The 17,344-nt window shown below is 25.8% G+C and overlaps 1 protein-coding gene across 4 annotated transcripts in view; it reads right to left on the bottom strand.

Annotated features, from left to right (window-relative positions):
* Bre1 (E3 ubiquitin-protein ligase Bre1) overlaps positions 1–17,344 on the bottom strand; it is a 38,588-nt gene that overhangs the window by 11,325 nt on the left and 9,919 nt on the right. Inside the window, exons 6-13 of one of the 4 annotated variants that reach the window (XM_043042659.3) lie at positions 17,147–17,268; positions 16,712–16,921; positions 12,900–13,025; positions 10,230–10,403; positions 9,736–9,871; positions 6,060–6,107; positions 3,196–3,323; positions 1,871–2,091 (exon numbers count right to left, since the gene is read on the bottom strand). In XM_043042659.3, coding sequence (XP_042898593.1) covers positions 1,871–2,091; positions 3,196–3,323; positions 6,060–6,107; positions 9,736–9,871; positions 10,230–10,403; positions 12,900–13,025; positions 16,712–16,921; positions 17,147–17,268 — 1,165 coding nt within the window. Of the gene's footprint in view, positions 1–1,870; positions 2,092–3,186; positions 3,324–6,059; positions 6,108–9,735; positions 9,872–10,229; positions 10,404–12,899; positions 13,026–16,711; positions 16,922–17,146; positions 17,269–17,344 lie in introns of all 4 variants that reach the window. The other 3 variants (XM_043042655.3, XM_043042664.3, XM_043042662.3) reach the window with 3 other exon arrangements.

The raw sequence follows: 17,344 nt of genomic DNA, 5'->3' as shown, positions 1-17,344 counted from the left end.
TAAATGTACATGCCTACATTGTTTGCACATACATACGTAATTATTATCTATATACATACGTACATATATTTTATACCTACAATATAAGTGTATGTACATGTGTGTGATACTAAAATGTCTGAACATATGCACTAGGTAAAATCATACGTACATACATTTAAGTTAGATTCATTTGTACGTATACAAATACGTACAAAATGCAGTACATGTTAATACGTGCAAAATGTATCATTATAAAATACATTCTACTATCTACTGTAAAATATAATCATTTATAAGAATACAATAGTCTTGTAATCGTGTAATTAGATTACATGTAATCATAATTACATGTAATCAAATTACATGTAATCAAATTACTTGTAATCAAATTACATGTAATCATATATTTTGATTACTTGTAATCATAATTACTTGTAATCGTTTTTGTTGTGATTACTTGTAATTGCAATTACTTGGAATCATGATTACAAGTAATTGATTACTGTAATCAAAATTGTAATCATGATTACAGCTGTAATCAAAATTTTTTGAAAATTGTAATCATGATTACAAGTAATTGATTACTGTAATCGACTATGTAATCATGATTACAGCTGTAATCAAACTTTGTAATCACGATTACAAGTAATTGATTACTGTAATCAATATTGTAATCATGATTACAGCTGTAATCAAAATTTTTAAAAATTGTAATCATGATTACAAGTAATTGATTACTGTAATCAAAAAATGTAATCGATTACATTTTTGGCCAACTCTGGTTAAAGGTACATTGTTCCAAACATGGTTCACTCCCCAACAAAAATTTTTCAAATTTGCACTTATTTGTAGTTATTTAAATCTAAAAGAAACAATTATTCATCTTTGAAATTTCTTTAATTTACAAAATCAATAATTTGAAACTACTTTTTCTGAATTTTATATTTTTAAGTACAAATATAATTCAATATTCTAACAAATTTTTCAGTAACTATTACCCTGTTTCTTATAATTAAAATATACCAAACTATATTTTTACTATTAGATAGTCAGAAAAAGATACATAGAAGGGACACAGATGTCCCATCTGCATCAAAGGATTAATACATATTTATTTCCTAAATTCAAATAAGCAATGGAAAAGATTATGATGACTTAAAAAAAAAAAAGATAAATAGTTGAGAAAAAAATTATGACTTAAAAAACATAAGTATAAAAACCTTGTTCATATGCACATAACAAATTACATCAGAGTTAGAAATAATTGAAATTGTGAAATTTTTTTTGGTAAATGAGATTTTGTTTAAGTATGCAGCAATTTCTCACTGTAGCACACCATTAAAGTTCTCTTATAAATTTCGTTAAATAAACTTTTTCATCACATTGATAATGCAGGTAGGTTCATGCCTTTAAAGGGCTTTCAACTGAAAAGAACTAAATGTTTCAAATGATGAATTTTTTTTTCTCTTTTTGGCCTTTTATTTTAAGGATAAGTCATAAATCTTATTAAAGATAAATATCAATTCTTAAGATTTAAGTTGTGTGCAATATGTGCAGAACAAATAAAAACATGTATAAAAAACTAGGATTAAGTTAAAAACTAGCAAAATAAAACTGTTTTTTACACCTGAAAATAGTACTTAGAATTGGAAATTACATCAAAAGTTAATAAGAGTCCTTTTCCTTTCATTAAGTGTACAAAATTTAAAAAATAAAATGAGAGAACATAATTAAGCTATATAATAAAGCAAATTATAAATTACAAATGCAAAAATTAGATCTGCGTTGAGAAACTTCATAGTTTATTGGATATAATTCCAGGTAAAATGTTACTTATTTTAATTGAATGTTGATTTTTTTATTGACTTTTAACCAAATTTTAACTCACTTTAATTGACTTTTAAGGTCTCTAATTATTTCAGCATCTGATTTTCCTTTTTCTTTAATATCTGTTTCTTCGTCTCGGCAACTGTCATCATCTTTTTCTTTTTTAATCACTACTTCTTCTTTGATGGTCACATTTGATGGAGGATTATTAGACAGTCCAGAAGGAGTATCGGTGGGTTCTTCTTTTATATGTTTAACATGTTCGCTAGCATTGGCTAAAGGCTGAATTAAGAATCAAAACAGAATTAAAATATAGCTTAAAAGTTTAGAAATACATTACATCAAAATAAATATTTTCTTCCAAGATTTACATAATCTAAGAATACAAATAATTTATACATTTAAAATATGTAAAATATGGGGGAAAAAATTTCATTAAAAATTAAAATTTCTCACAAATTAAACAGCAGATAAAATATTTTTCAAGTTATCTTCTTAATAATTTTTAAGGATTTATATGGATTAACTTAGAAAATATTTAAAAAATCGTATAAGCTTTCATGTTAAAAGAAAAAAAATTGAATTATTATTTAAAATATTAAAATTTAGTAACTTGCAATAAATATAATTTGAAGTTTTATACAGTACAACAAGTTGGTAAGCTAATAACTTCAATCAAAAACTTAAAAGTTTTTCAATTTTACAATTTTAAAGCATGCATATAAAAATATTAAGTTTTCATTTGGGATTTTTTTAAAAATAATTCTAGCTTTGACCGTAGAAAATTTGTTAGTGATTTAAGGGGGGGGTAAACAAATTTTTAATGTAGCATCCAATTTTATTTACTATTATTAGTACATTTATTCTCTAAAAATCCCCAGAACTTTATTTTGTTCTATAAAAAAAAGTGAAAAATAACTATGTTTCAAAATTTTTTAACAACCTGTTTATTCAATATTAAAATTTAACACTGGGCTACAACTTGGAAAACAAGGAAATAGAGGCTGAAATAAATCTATAAAGAATAATTAAGCTCAGTTTACTTCATAATTTGAAAGTAATAGGACAGTTTAATTAGATGCGTTCAACATTGAATAAACAAACTGAAAGCAATATTTCATAGGTGTCTCACAATTAAAGTTTCCTTTTCCAATGTCTTTAATCCATTAAAACAGACAAATGAGTTACAAGTTATCCAGAGGTGCATATAAAAATTTACTTACACAAAATAAGTGGGAAAATTAAGCTTTGCATGTTTCCAAATTATAGAATAAAATGCAATTTTTTCCCTTCTTTAAAATAAAATAACTGCATTATAGTATACTCCAAAGATGTTAAGTGAATGCTAATACATTCTAGCTTAGAGATCTACATTACTTTTTCTACCTGCAACTTTGCTAACTCTGCTGTGGCTTCTTTCAATTTCCTCTTGTAACGTTGCACTTCTCCTTTCAGTTGATGATTATGATTTTGAAGACTAGTAATGAGATGGCGCATTTCTCGATTAATTGGGCCTGTAAATAATGATTGTATGACATTGTAATCTATAAAAAATATAATCTATAAAAAAATATTAAATATATTTCATAAATTTTTGAAAATGATAGAATAAAAAAAGCTGTTTAATATGGCAAAGATCACATTTTTTTCCCATCCAAATTTTGTTGCTTAATGTTTAATAATACAGTTCTGACAACCCCAAAAAAATTCACATTTCAAATATCTTGTAATTTTTTTGATACATTTTAAATATATTTAAATATACATTTTAAATATTTTTTATTCAATACTTAATATGCTTTTCACAAATTTTGTGAATGAAAAAAAAAAGTTTTTGTCAACATTAAAGAAAATGTAGTCCAACACTCTATAATAAATCAAAATAAATTTAACAAAAAATAATTAATAAAAAAATAATTGGTATTAATAGATTATATTTCAGGCATTAGCAACTTAACACATTAATGCTGTTGATTACTATTTCTAAGGTCACTTGTTTTGCAATACAATATTTTAGGCATTTACATTCATATTAATATGTGAATGTAAAGAGTTTAAAACACCACCTAAAATTTGAGCTATGCAATTAAGTATTTTATAATCGTATACTTAATGCACATAATTAAAACCATTTTTATGTAAGAAAATTCTGAAAATAAGAGACTTACTAAGAAACACACATAAAATATGCTACATGAGTAATTATCACTATTAACACACCTAGCAGGAAAAGTGAATTAATAGTGCAAAATTGATTGAAAAATTATTCTAGCAATTTTATATACCAACTTGTGAATTAAACATATATTTAAAAAACAAACAGGCAACATAACCAAACATGTAAAAAGTATACAAAAAAATATTAATCTAACAGCATAATAAATTAGTATAAGAAAATTTGTCTATACAAGAGTAACAAATGAACTTATAACAACTTGCATCTAAATAAAATAAACTGATAGCAATAAATAAAAGCAAGCCACTTTCGTATTATTTCTTTTTTTAAATATAAAAAATAAATAAAATATCATCAATTGGAATGGTGCATATATACACCATTGTTCAAATTAATGGCTCAACCATTTAGTTGAACGCTAGTTTTTTTAAATATTATTTTTATGAAATTTGCTAATAAAATAATTACACATTTTCAAAAATTAAATTTGTCAATAACCGTTTTAAGTTAGAAACTAGAGTTATTTAAAAATTTCTCAACAGAAAAAAAAAAAAAAAAACAGAAATTTTATAAAATTAATCCTTTTAATACAGTAGTTCACTCCACTTAAGTGATGCCACTGATCAGTGCACTGAGTCGCTATGCACGTTTGTAAGGTAATGTTCAGATTTTCATATTTAAGTATTACGTAACAATATATTTGGAGATCATGCAAGTATTATAAATACGAATGCAAGTTGGGATAATTCAAAAAATTCCAAGTAATTTAATTCAGTATCATAAATTTTAAAATATGGTTGGACACACAGACTCATATTACAGTTTCTACACTCGTACTTAGACTTGCACTGCAAAGGAAACTTTCTATTTTAGTTTTTCCTACTAATTTACAAACATCTAAGGATAGGATGCTGACAACTTATACTTTGATGTTGGCTAATTACTAGCTTGTACACACGTCATATGTGCATACCTCAGATATATTCAATTGAAAGAGGTTCCGTAATCAAAGCTCTTGAGCAATGGTAGAAAATTATTTTGGATCCTTTTTTGTTAGATTCAGACTGGTATGGAAGATGTTTTGTTTTTTTACTAATAAAATGATGTTACTACTATTTTTATATGATGACACTAGCAATTTAAAACTATTCACAGGTGAAAAAAAGTGCAAAATGCAATAAAATAAAGGAAATTTTTTTTTTATTTTTTCTAATAAATTTATAAAAAAAATTATATCTTTGTATAACTGATGCTTCATGGAAAGTATCGAATTTAATACAAATCAAATATCAATGATGTATCAAATTTAATACAATAAAATCATAACATATAGCATTTCGTTAGGTTTATACATCAGGATCAATTTATCATTTATATTAGATGAATAGACCTGAAAATAGAGCATTTGAAAAATATTCCAACTAACTTCAAAAAATAAAATGAATAAAATTATAATTGAATAGAGAAATAAATAGCATACAAACATTGACTTTCGAATAAGATAGCAAAAGGCGAGAATTAGATAGCAAAAGTGACACTAGATTTTAAATCTTCACTACATAAAGCTTAATTAAAATTGATACATGACCCCTTATAAGTCATGTTGAAAAACCCAAATTGCCTACACACAACCTCTATCTTTTTTCAATCTATGGATTTAAAGTTATTTTGATTAAATTTTAAATATTTCGAGGAGTGCGAGATAGAAAATTTTTGGCAGCACTGCAATTTTCAAACAAACTTATAAACATAATAAATATTGAAAAGAGATCAAAACTAAAACTATTCTTTCACTTTTAAATTTGTAATGAGAAAAAAAAAAAAAGCTAAAAATGTTCATCTAAAATTTAAACTCGGCAAAAGCTTTAAAATAATTATTCAGGATGGGTTTTTTTTTAAACTGAAAAAAGATTAAAAATTAATAAGAAAAGCTTTGAGCCAATAAATTTTTCTTTTAGTTATTTTTAAAAATATTGATTAAATGGACTTAATTTTATAAAATTCTATAAAGATTAGTTCATAAATTAATTTGCATTTATCAGTTTTAACAGTAAGAGCACTTGAATTTGATTACCATTTCGCTGTAGCAGCTGTTTCTTTCTTTGAAAGCAGTTTCGATCGTCTATAAGAGTTAAACTGGAATGATTATCATTTTAGGACAGGATCAAGATTTTAAGTCACCACAGTATGTATGATAACTAACAAATAATAATGATGTAAGTTTACAGTCAATGAAAAACACATTTTGTTCCAAGAATTCTGACCTTTCCTAGCCATTTGCAATATGGTCCATGATCTTACTACTTTAATAATAATAAAAAATTTAAAAAAAATTGCAATAAAAATTTTGCAAAAATTAAAAAAAAAAATCTATAAAAAATCTCTTGATTCATACTTACAGATAATGACGCCCTCCTTGAAGATACAAATGAATTTTTCTTAAAAATAAAAGAAACTACATTTTCTTATAAATTAAACTAAGCTGTCTTCAAAATAAATTTTAATTAAACAACTAAATTTTAATAGTTATTATTGAAACCACAGTTTGTTGCCTTTATAAATCTTAATACAAAGTGTGTCCCAAAAGTTGTGAATTATTTTTTGCCAGGCTCAGATTAATAACAGCATATTAGAACGGGTTTATTATGGCGGGTACAGCGCATTAGGTTGGTTAGGTGGGAGGGACAACATCAACATGCATCAAGAATCAACAGCATAAGAATGTCACACTTAGTGCAACCTTATTTTGAGACCACTTCCAGACACATGATTTTAGCTTCTTTAATCAATGTTCAAGAAGATAAAATTCTACACAAACCTTAACAACAACATAAAAAAAGAGACAGTGATGATACATGGACATATAAGATTGATCCAGAGAAAGAGTAAATGGTACATTCTGTATCCCTGAAACTGAAGAAGTTGAGGAGCAAATGCTACACAGTGTACAATGCTATGTGTACAATGTGTATAATGCTATACGTCTTTTTTCAAAGGCCAAGGTTAATTGCATTGAAAACAGATGGATATTCTAGAAAGATTAACACTAAACCTACTGGCATTTTATGAATACATATTCCTACTGATGGCAATAAAATTACCACTTTTCAAATCAATGGTTGTACTCTTTTTCAGTTGATTTTAAATAATAAAGAACAGAATAATTATTGTGTAATATTAAAAAAACATTTATTTTTTGGGGCTTAAGGAATACATATTGTTTAGAAAGAACACTCGAAACTGAAAAATTTTATGTAACTTCAGTAATTTACACAGATATTGTTATTCAAATTAAAACTTATTCATCGTCCCATTTTTTACAAATGAAAGGTCTCTCTTGTAAACATTTTCCAATTTTTTTTTTTTTTTACATGTAGAACAAATATTTATGGTTTTATTTATTTTGCAATATCCAATGTGACATGTTTTTCATCATTCAGAAATTGTAGGGGAACATGCTCTCCATACTTAATGCTTTCTCGTTTCTGTAAATTTCGGTATTCAGTGGCAAGCTCCTCTGCTAACAAAAATAAAAACTTTCTTGCAATATCGTTTCTCCAGTTGTTTGCTAATACAAAATCCATGCATTTATCACAGCTAAATCCAAAATGTTGAATAATACAAAGACAGGTGACCTACACAATTTAGATTTTGTACTGTACTTTGTATCTATCATATTCCCCTCAAATTTAGTGTTATCAAAAAAGCAAACGCAATGTATACATTTACCTGTTTTTTCAATTTTTACAAATTCGTGCTTCAAATTTAATAAGAGAGATTTCTTGTTCAGTTCATCTTTATAAATCGTCAGAGTACATGCATTTGATTTGTAAAGCTATGTTGAGAAACACTCTATATTGTCTTTCTTTTGTTTCATAGGTTTTGCTAATTCCCTCTTATTCACATAAATAGTTTCTACTAAAGTAATCTTTTTTATTGAAGTTTTGTTGCAAAAGATGTAGTCATTAAAACATTAGGGTGTTATATTTCTTCTGCACCCTGTAAATGGTTCAGTGAGTTTGAGAACAACAAATCTGTTTAAAGATATTGTATGATGCTAACCAGAATTTGATTATGAACATATTGGATTTGATGGGCATATGTTTCATAAATCTGCATCTTGCTGTTGTCACAAATAACTGTTCATCAACAGTAATTTTTGTACCTGGTGTGTAGTTGCTTTAGCTTTTCTTTTATAAATGTTTCCATACCTTTGAAATAAGATCAAATAGTCTGCAAATGCTGGCTTCATTCGCTTCTTGCATATAAAAAAAATTGCATAATTTCTGTGAAACATTTTCTACCCATTATTCATGAAAAAAAAAGCAGGACCCCATTTCTTATTCCATAAATATGAAGCATTCAAATTTCTTGTTTCATGTGCAGATAAAATTGGAATAAAAATAACTAAATCTGCTTAATTTAGACTCCATTCGGATTCTAAAACTGGATGTACTTCCGTGCACATTTTTAAAGGAATTATAATGCCTTAATCAAGTATCAACGAAAATGCACTCCTCACTTTATAATATTATGTTTTACATATCCCGTTAACCCTGATATTTCTCTGAAAATAGTATGAAGCTTTCATCCCCTACACACATTCTCAATATTCTCTTCTTCACTGTCAGTGTTGAATAGTTCAAGGTCCAATTGATCATTTATACCATACTCAGTCTCAGAATTTTCTTCTTCATCTATTTTAGGACATAGTTTGTTAAGATTATTATTATAAATTTTCTTCTTTCGATAATTTCTTCTGCATCGACATTTTTAAGCTTAATTTTTGAATTTGTGTTTGAATAATCCACTATTAATAAAATACAAAAACTAGCACTTACTATTTATATTTTTTATTAGCCAAAGATTGCAGCTTATTTTAATTTTACAAACAGAACCGATTATGTTGCAAACATTTGTAATGCCACAGGCAGAGCGACTACTTAAATTTGTATGGTCGTTATTGTGCTTTGTGGGTTATCAGAAGTAAGGGCTCCCTATCTAGCATAAAACAAACTGAACATGAGCACACAGCATGTCCCTTAACACAACAGAGGAAATTTTTTCGGAAATCTCAAAACTGGTATTAAGTCAGAGATTTCAATGCAGATAACTTTATAAAATTTAATTTATTTTAAAGTGGTCAAAAGACTACTGTAAACAGTAGAGTACACATTATTATCAGGAAAAATAAAAGAGAAACAGATATTAAACAATTAAGTAGTTATATATTAAAGAAAAAGTGGTGCAGTAAGTAAAGAAAAAGGAAAACTGCAAATTTAACACTATTCATTAAAGTCTTAAAAGGGGTCATTTGACCATTCTGGTAGGTTTGGTTTAGTGTTAAGAAAAAAAGGTCATTCATGAGCAAAAAGACATGGTTGCAATTTTGCAAACCATGCAACTAAGCAAATGTCTCCTCACTTCAGTGAGATCCTGGTGAGGTACACCAACGTTTTAGCTTTAGGTACTTTTTGTTTATGAAGAAACTGAAGAAAAAAAAATGCCATTTTGACAACATTGAGACTAAGTGTTGGGGACAACAGCGTTAAAGGAGGCTTACTTCAAAAGGGCGAATCAGATATATATCAGAATCTGTAGCTAATGGGGTAAGTTCTGATAGAGATAACTGAGAAATTATTATTATTTTGTACCAAAATCATCAATAAATATATTTTTTTTCCTAAACAAATATATTTCATGACCTATGGAACACACTTTGTATACATAATGCTAATTATATTTAATACCTGTTTGTTCATTTGCTGCTAAGTTTTGTTCAAATTCTACCCGCAACATTTCATATTCTTTACGAGTTTGAGCCAAAGCATCTTCTAAATGTATAGCTTCATTTCTCAGTTTTCTCTGTGCACTTAACTCTTCACTCTAAAATATGAGTTATAAATGTAAATAATACTTCACTTTAAAATGTGTAGACCTTAAAACAGCTAACGGAATGAAAAGAAAAAAAGCAGAATCAATAACTTGGTTGATTTATAGCCTTATAAAATTTTTAATAAATTCCAATAGAATTTAACTATTTTTATAACTTGGCTCTAATAAAAATAATTTTTCTATAAAAAATTTCAATTAATAATTACTCAGTTCGAAAATAAGTGACTGGTAATTGTCTATTTAGGTTTAAAAAATGATTTATTTGTACAAATTCATATTATATAAATGCATGAATTTTTCTTAAATATAAATGTTTATTTAATAATATAAATTTTTTTAAGATATTTACCTCCAACTGTTCAATATGACGCAGATGAGTATTTTTGCTTGTTGCCATTAGATTTCTAGTTTCTTCCAATAAAGTTTTCAGTTGCATACTTTCGTTATATAAAACAGAAAATTGGGATTGAAGGCACTTATATTCCGTTGTTTCAACAACTACACTCTCAGGGAGGCACTGCAACTATACATGTTAAGAAAAAGAGTTTGTGATAAAATAACTGCATAAGTTACTTTTTATTACATATATACACTAATACGATAATTTCAAAAAGATAAAATAAAAACCTGTAATAAGCATTAATTAATCACAAATTTTTCTTTTTTTTCATCACATTTTGATAATTTTAATTAAATGTGCAAATTAACTGAGAACGTCACAATTGTTTATGATTTGAATAGCATAGAGGCATATCTCAGAAATATCGCCCATGCAGTAGATGGGTATAGCAGTGATTCAAGCAAATTTATCCAATTTTATTTCATATGATTTGAGTTTCACAGAGTTGGGTTTCTGACATGCCACATCAAAAACCTGTCAATAAGTGTCAAATCTGACAAAAACTGTCAAAAATCTGGGGCAAGTTCTTTTTTTTCATTGGGGACATTTTATTATATATTAAATCATGCACAATACTTGCTTTATATACTACTATGATTCTCATTGTAAAAATATAGCCAAAATTAATGAAACTATTGGTTTTTCTAAATATATAGTACTCATAATACCTTAAGATCAATATTATTTGCTATATTATAACTATTCTGTTTATATTGCAGATAACTTATGAGTTTTTAATTATTATCAATCTTAAATTTTGATTTAAATTCTTTAATGCCTCAATTTAGGCAGATTTTTTAAATTAAGTGAAACTAAAGTGATTGCCAATAATTGTCTGATTTTAATTTTTTTTATTCTTAATATTTGTTGTTACTATTACTTATGCAAGGGAGCAGAATATGCCCAATTGAGAAATCGATATTTTGAATGAAATTCAGGTAACCCTAGAGAAAAGTTAGGTTCAAAAAATTCCTAAAATTTTTTTTATTCTTCAAAAATGTGTCACTTTGCAAAATTTTTCCTTTTTAAAAAAAATATTATGTCAATTAGTGCATTTATCAGTTTGAATTCCTTAAGTTTATGAGTGCGACCACAAATTTAATTAAAAAAATTATTACTATTTCAATACATTTTGATTTCTATTATTTTAAATACATATGCTTGTTTATTCAAGAATTGTGTCAAATCAAATTGATTTTTTCCTTTTCTTTTGTTATCAAAACTTTTTAACAATGTATAAACGTTACTTTTAAAAATATTTTTAAAAAGTCATTGTACTGAAAAGGGAGAGAAAAAAAACATGCTAAAATATTTTGGAGAAATTTAAATTTATAAAAAAAATTTGCTCTGAGAACAGATTAGATTAATTTATTCAGCAATTGTCAATTTACTCTTCTTTTTTTGTTTGTATAATTATTTAATATTTCTGCGCCAAAAGTAGGGTTTTTCACAGTAATTGTTAAAACAAAAAGAGAGTTTCATGTCTAAATAATACAAGAATGTTATTGATTGATCACTTATATAATTTTATATCTATGTATATTTATAAATACTTCACATTTGCAATAGCTAATAATTATCGCTACAGAAAAATTTTGGGGTTTTGGGAATCGTCAAAAAGGGTTTTTTGCAATAACAGATAAAACCATAGTTAAAACCGGATAAGCCATCAATTGTAAAAAACTTGATAACCCAGGTACCACAAAACATGTTTTAAGTTTACTTCACAGAAAAACTAGTTCAACTATAATACCTTTAATAACTAGGAATACTTTTAAGTTAACATTATCAAAATAAATAAGTTTAAAAATTTACTTATAGCTGTATTACAAAAGGAGATTTTGTTAATAAGAAGAAAGTTTCAAATATCAATTTGAGGAAAATGTTTATTTAATTAATTATAAAGAAAAGGATAACAGAAAACATATTTAAAACTTGTTTTATGAATGAGGAAAATTTATGACTTAATTATAACTGTATGTCTTTAGTTAAATTTAAAACTATGACTGATTCCTTAAAAGCTCTGAAAAATTCTTTAAAAGCTGAAAAAATAACATCTTGCTTTTGCTTATTTGTTTTTAAAAGAACTTTTTCCAAGAAAGCATGGGGAAAAAAGGGGATTAATATATTTATTTTGTAATAAATATTATTCAAGTAAATTATTAAACATACAGTTTAAGTAGTCAGTGTGTCATCTTCTGTTGTTGATAACTTTGGCATACGTGCCAAAGGCATAAAACTATGAAGTTAAATTTAAAGTGCTTTAGTTAATGTGCTGACTAAAAAAATAAAAAAGTTTTCCTACAATAATTTCTTTAATTATTTAAAAAAATATGTTTGAACCTAACTTCTAACATGAAATCCACAATAACTTGGTATAATTTCACCACAATCGGTCAACTGATTTATTAAGGAACATAAAAACTGAGTTAAAAAATGTAGTTTTGAATTTCGACGAAAGAAAATAAATGAAATGGTTACAGTAAAGTTTTTAAAGCAAAACTTTTGTAACTGCAACCAAGATTTCTCTATGATACATTTTCCTTGTATAATTTCACTATCCACAATTCAAGAAAAAAATACTAATAGTACACAAGTAAAAATAAATATAATACTTACATCCATCTTTAATTTTTCAACAAGTTTTAGAGCCTCTTTATGTTCAGTATTTAAAGTTTCTAGCTCAACCAGACGGTTATTTGAAAGCTCTTTCTGTTCTTCTAATTCTTTTTGCAAATCTTCAAGCTTAAATAAATAAGTAAAATAAAATGCGAAAAAAAAAGTTAAAAAAGGATAGTAAAGCTAAAGAAGATTTTAAACTCTTCAGATTTTAATCCAATACTCTTCCCATTGCACAATTTTTTCAAGAAATAAGTTAAACTTACATTCTGATGCATTAATTTTTAAACAGCACACTTTTTTGTAACTTACACAGGTACCAAACAAAACAGATAACTATACCAAGATACTTTTTGAGACTATAAACTTGACACAAATGAAAATAAGGAGCTTACTGCATAACTGCCAACTTGTTAAAAACAAAAATAGGAACACAAAGCATGATAAGACAGTTAGGGAAAAATTCTGACACAAAGTAAAAAACTAAAAATTTTATGTGCATAAAATTGATACCAAGATATCAATTTATATTTCATACCTGTTTCATATTTAAGATAATTTTTTGAATCAACTAAATCATGAAAAAACTTACTTTTTAAAACAATCGCGATATGGGACTTTAAAATCGCAAGAACATGAATCACGATATTGGATTTTAAAATAGTGCGAATATGAATTGTGATATTGGACTTTCAAATCTTAAGAAAACAACATTGAGATATTGAATTTTTAGTTTTAGATTTTAAAATCATAAAAATATGAATTGCGATATTGGAGTTAAAAAATGCAAAAAAATTGCGACATTGAATTTTTAAATCCGAATAACAATGCATAATTTTTCAATCGCGTAAATACGAACAGCAAAACATAGTTTTTAAATCACGTATTAATATGAAAATCAATGTTTGATATATCATATGAATCGCATTATTGGGCTTTAAAAACCCTAGAATATGAATCGCGACATTGGATTTTAAACTTGCGTGAATATGAATCGCCATATTGGGGTTTAAAAACATGTAAATACAAATTGCGATATTGGATTTTTAAATCCCGTGAATACGAATTACAACTTTAACTTTTCTATCAGGAATATAAGAAAAATGATGTTTGATATTAAAAGTGCGTGAATAAGAATCACGGTATTACCAGATTGGGTGCAGTTCCAAATATTTAAAATCTGCCGAACTAGAAGAATCTAATGGGTGGAAGAATCATATATATGTAAATGTCTGGTTAACCCGATTTAGCAAAAGTTTTGAAATTTTATCGGATTATAAGTAGTGATGTAACGAATAGTGATGGGGCCGAATACCGAATATTCGGTGGCTGAATACTTACTTTTTAAAAATTTCTCTTTTGATAGTAATTAAATTTTCAAATAAAAATTAAATAAATTTTTTACAAAATTGCTTTTTTAATCTTTGTATATTTAAAAAAAATTTAACAACTTGATTTATTTTTTGTAATAATTTAAATATCTTGATGCCAATAACAAGGCAATATGGCTTTTATACATCTAAATAATTAATAATAGCATATTTTAGTTATAGTTATACTTGTAATTTATATGCTATTTTATTTAAGATAAGAACTCATTACTTACTACTGTTAAATGTATTCTTAACTTTCTTTTCTGTCAGAAAAATTATTAAAACTGAGAAAATCAAGAACTTTTTGAAAAGTTTCACTTTTGAAATTTTAATTTTGTAATTAAAAAATTTTAAAATTTTAAATTAAAAATGAAATAAATATTAACAAATTTTCTTTTTTAAACTTTCTATATTTTAAAAAAAAATTAACAACTTGATGTATTTTTTGTAATAATTGTTGTGTTTATCTTGATGCCAACAATAAGGCTTTCACAAATCTAAATAATTAATAATAGCAGCATAATTAATACTTCATTATTCGGCCAAATAACTTCAGTATTCGGCTAGGACGAATATTCGGCAAAAGGGCCGAATACCGAATAGTGGCCGAATATTCGTTACATCCCTAATTATAAGTTTTGATTCTTGGGCTTCTGCGAATAAACTGTCTTGGTCAGATATGTTACTGTGATTAAGGTAAAAGTTATTATTAAATCTAACTAAGATGAGCAAATAGTGAAGAAAAAAAACAAGAACTAATCTATCAATATAAAACAAAGTAAAAAAAAAAAATTTAAAAAAAGAAAAGAAAAAATTAAAGATTGATGGAGTACTTTTGGTTTTTGGGACCCCTTTCATCGAAAGAAGGCAAATCTCCTGAGAAGAGAAAAAAATTCATTTTGGAAAAGCAAAAAACAAAAAAAATTCACTCCAAAGATATTCCTATAAATGAAGCAAAAAATTATAGTAATTATAGCAAAAATTCTCCTTTGCATTTTATACCCCTAGCATATAAATTCTACAATCAAAATGAGATTTTATGTGTCTTATTTTATATGATTACTCCTACTTTTGCTTTAAGTAAACAAATATTTTAAAAAGGACTTTTGGAAATTTATAACTAATTAAATATAATTGATTAATATGCTTGTTAGGATCAAATGTTCAAGAATTGGATAAAAACAGATCATGTGATAATCAAGAGAACAAGAGATAAAAGCAATCGTTTGAGCTTTTGCTGATGAAATTCTAAAATTTGTTTAATGTTCTTAACAAATTTATTAAGATATGATTCTATAATATGCAACTGCAAAACATGAAAAATAAGTTTCCCCTAATTGGAAATTCCTCGAAAATTTTAATTTAACAAAAAAAAAATTAAGCAAGTTGATAGTTTTGGATAAGCAATATAAAATAGCACAGCTCCTAAAATTAATTTTTATTTAACCTAAAGAAAGCAGATTTAGAAACAAAGAAAATATTTTAATGAAGAAAAAAAATATTGGCAACTGCTTGATAATACTGGTTGCAGAGAAAAAAAAGGATAAATAAATTCTAAACTCCTATTCTGTTGAGGAATGCAATTTCTTCTGCCCAGTTGTAATAAAAAATTTAGCTTTAAATGTAAAACCGACCTTTTGCACCGACACAAGATGAGTTGCCATAGTAAAGAGGTATCTTGAGTCCTTTGTAGTCAACAATGTGTCAATAAATTATTAATTGTTCCCTTACCAAAATTAATTAAAAAAATAATTATAAATCTTGTGACAAGTTAAAGATACTAATAGATTTTAGTTGAAAAATATTAATTCCTTTTTTTAAGAGAAAAACGTTAGAAATTAATATAACCTTATAATTTAAGCATTCAGATTCGTCAAATAAAAAGAATTTTTTTCTTAAATATCAGTAAAAAATAGTTAAGTTTACAATTAATTTTAGAATTATAAAGTTATATTGGACACTTTAATACACTTTTGGACAGTAAATTTCAGATGTTCTATCTATATACAGTTTAAGACAGCCATAAACTCAACCCTGAATTACATCTTTAATAATAAATAAATATTATTATTAAATATGTTTGTTTTGTTAAGCATATTCTAGCTATAATTCAAAAAACAATATACTTATACAAAATGTCTTATTATTTGTGAAATATTTACTAAAGCTTACTTAAAAAATTATTCTTTTCTATTACACAGTTTACAGCTTTTATTACCACAACTGGCTACTACTATTTGTTGAAATAAATTGAGAAAGAAAAATATACACACACACACACACATATATATATATATATATATAGAGAGAGAGAGAGAGAGAGAGTTTTGTCATTTATATCATAAAAACAATTATTTAACAATCAAAAACTCGTCAGGTTTTGATTTATAATACCAAAATTTATTGCAAGGAAAAAAATGAAATTAATATATAACATACTTTTGCTTGAGTTACAGTGCTAACAGGAGTTCTTCCATCATTATCTGCATTATAGGATTTAAGTTTTGTTATGCTTTCTGATAGATGCATATCCAGCTTTTCTTCTCTTTGCTTTGTTTTTGATAAATCATATTCCAAATCTTCAATATGATTCTTAAGCTCAGCATTTGCTATTTCTAGAGTAGCTAGTTTGTCATTAATTTCAGCAAACTATAGATAAAAGAAAATAAACTTTTGAAATGCCCTAATACAAAAATATATGCTTATTTAAATATAAAATTCAGTAAAAGAAAGCAGTATAATTTCAGTATTTTTCTTTTTTTTCTTCTTTTTAACAATTAGTCAACATTACAAGAAAATTTTTGAAATCCAATTTAAAATATTTAAAGTCTTTTAAAAATTTTATATAAAAATATTTGCGTTAAGTTCACTCACTTTTAAACTCATTTGATGATGTTTTTCATGTAAACCAGTTACCAGCAGGTGCAAGTTTTTATTTTCATTCTGCAAATCCACATTAGTTTGGCGAACTACATCATCTAAACTTGGAATAGTTTCTAGAAAGAAAAAAAAAAGAAAAAAGATAAGAGATTTAAAACATGATTGATTGAAGATGAACACAATATTTTCATA

The sequence above is a fragment of the Parasteatoda tepidariorum genome, chromosome 2, assembly GCF_982258835.1.
Source record: "Parasteatoda tepidariorum strain Cologne lab strain chromosome 2, Ptep-v5.0, whole genome shotgun sequence".
NCBI lineage: Eukaryota > Metazoa > Arthropoda > Arachnida > Araneae > Theridiidae > Parasteatoda > Parasteatoda tepidariorum.
The sequence above is the reverse complement of the archived record's forward strand: the minus strand, read 5'-3'. Positions and strand labels throughout refer to the sequence as shown.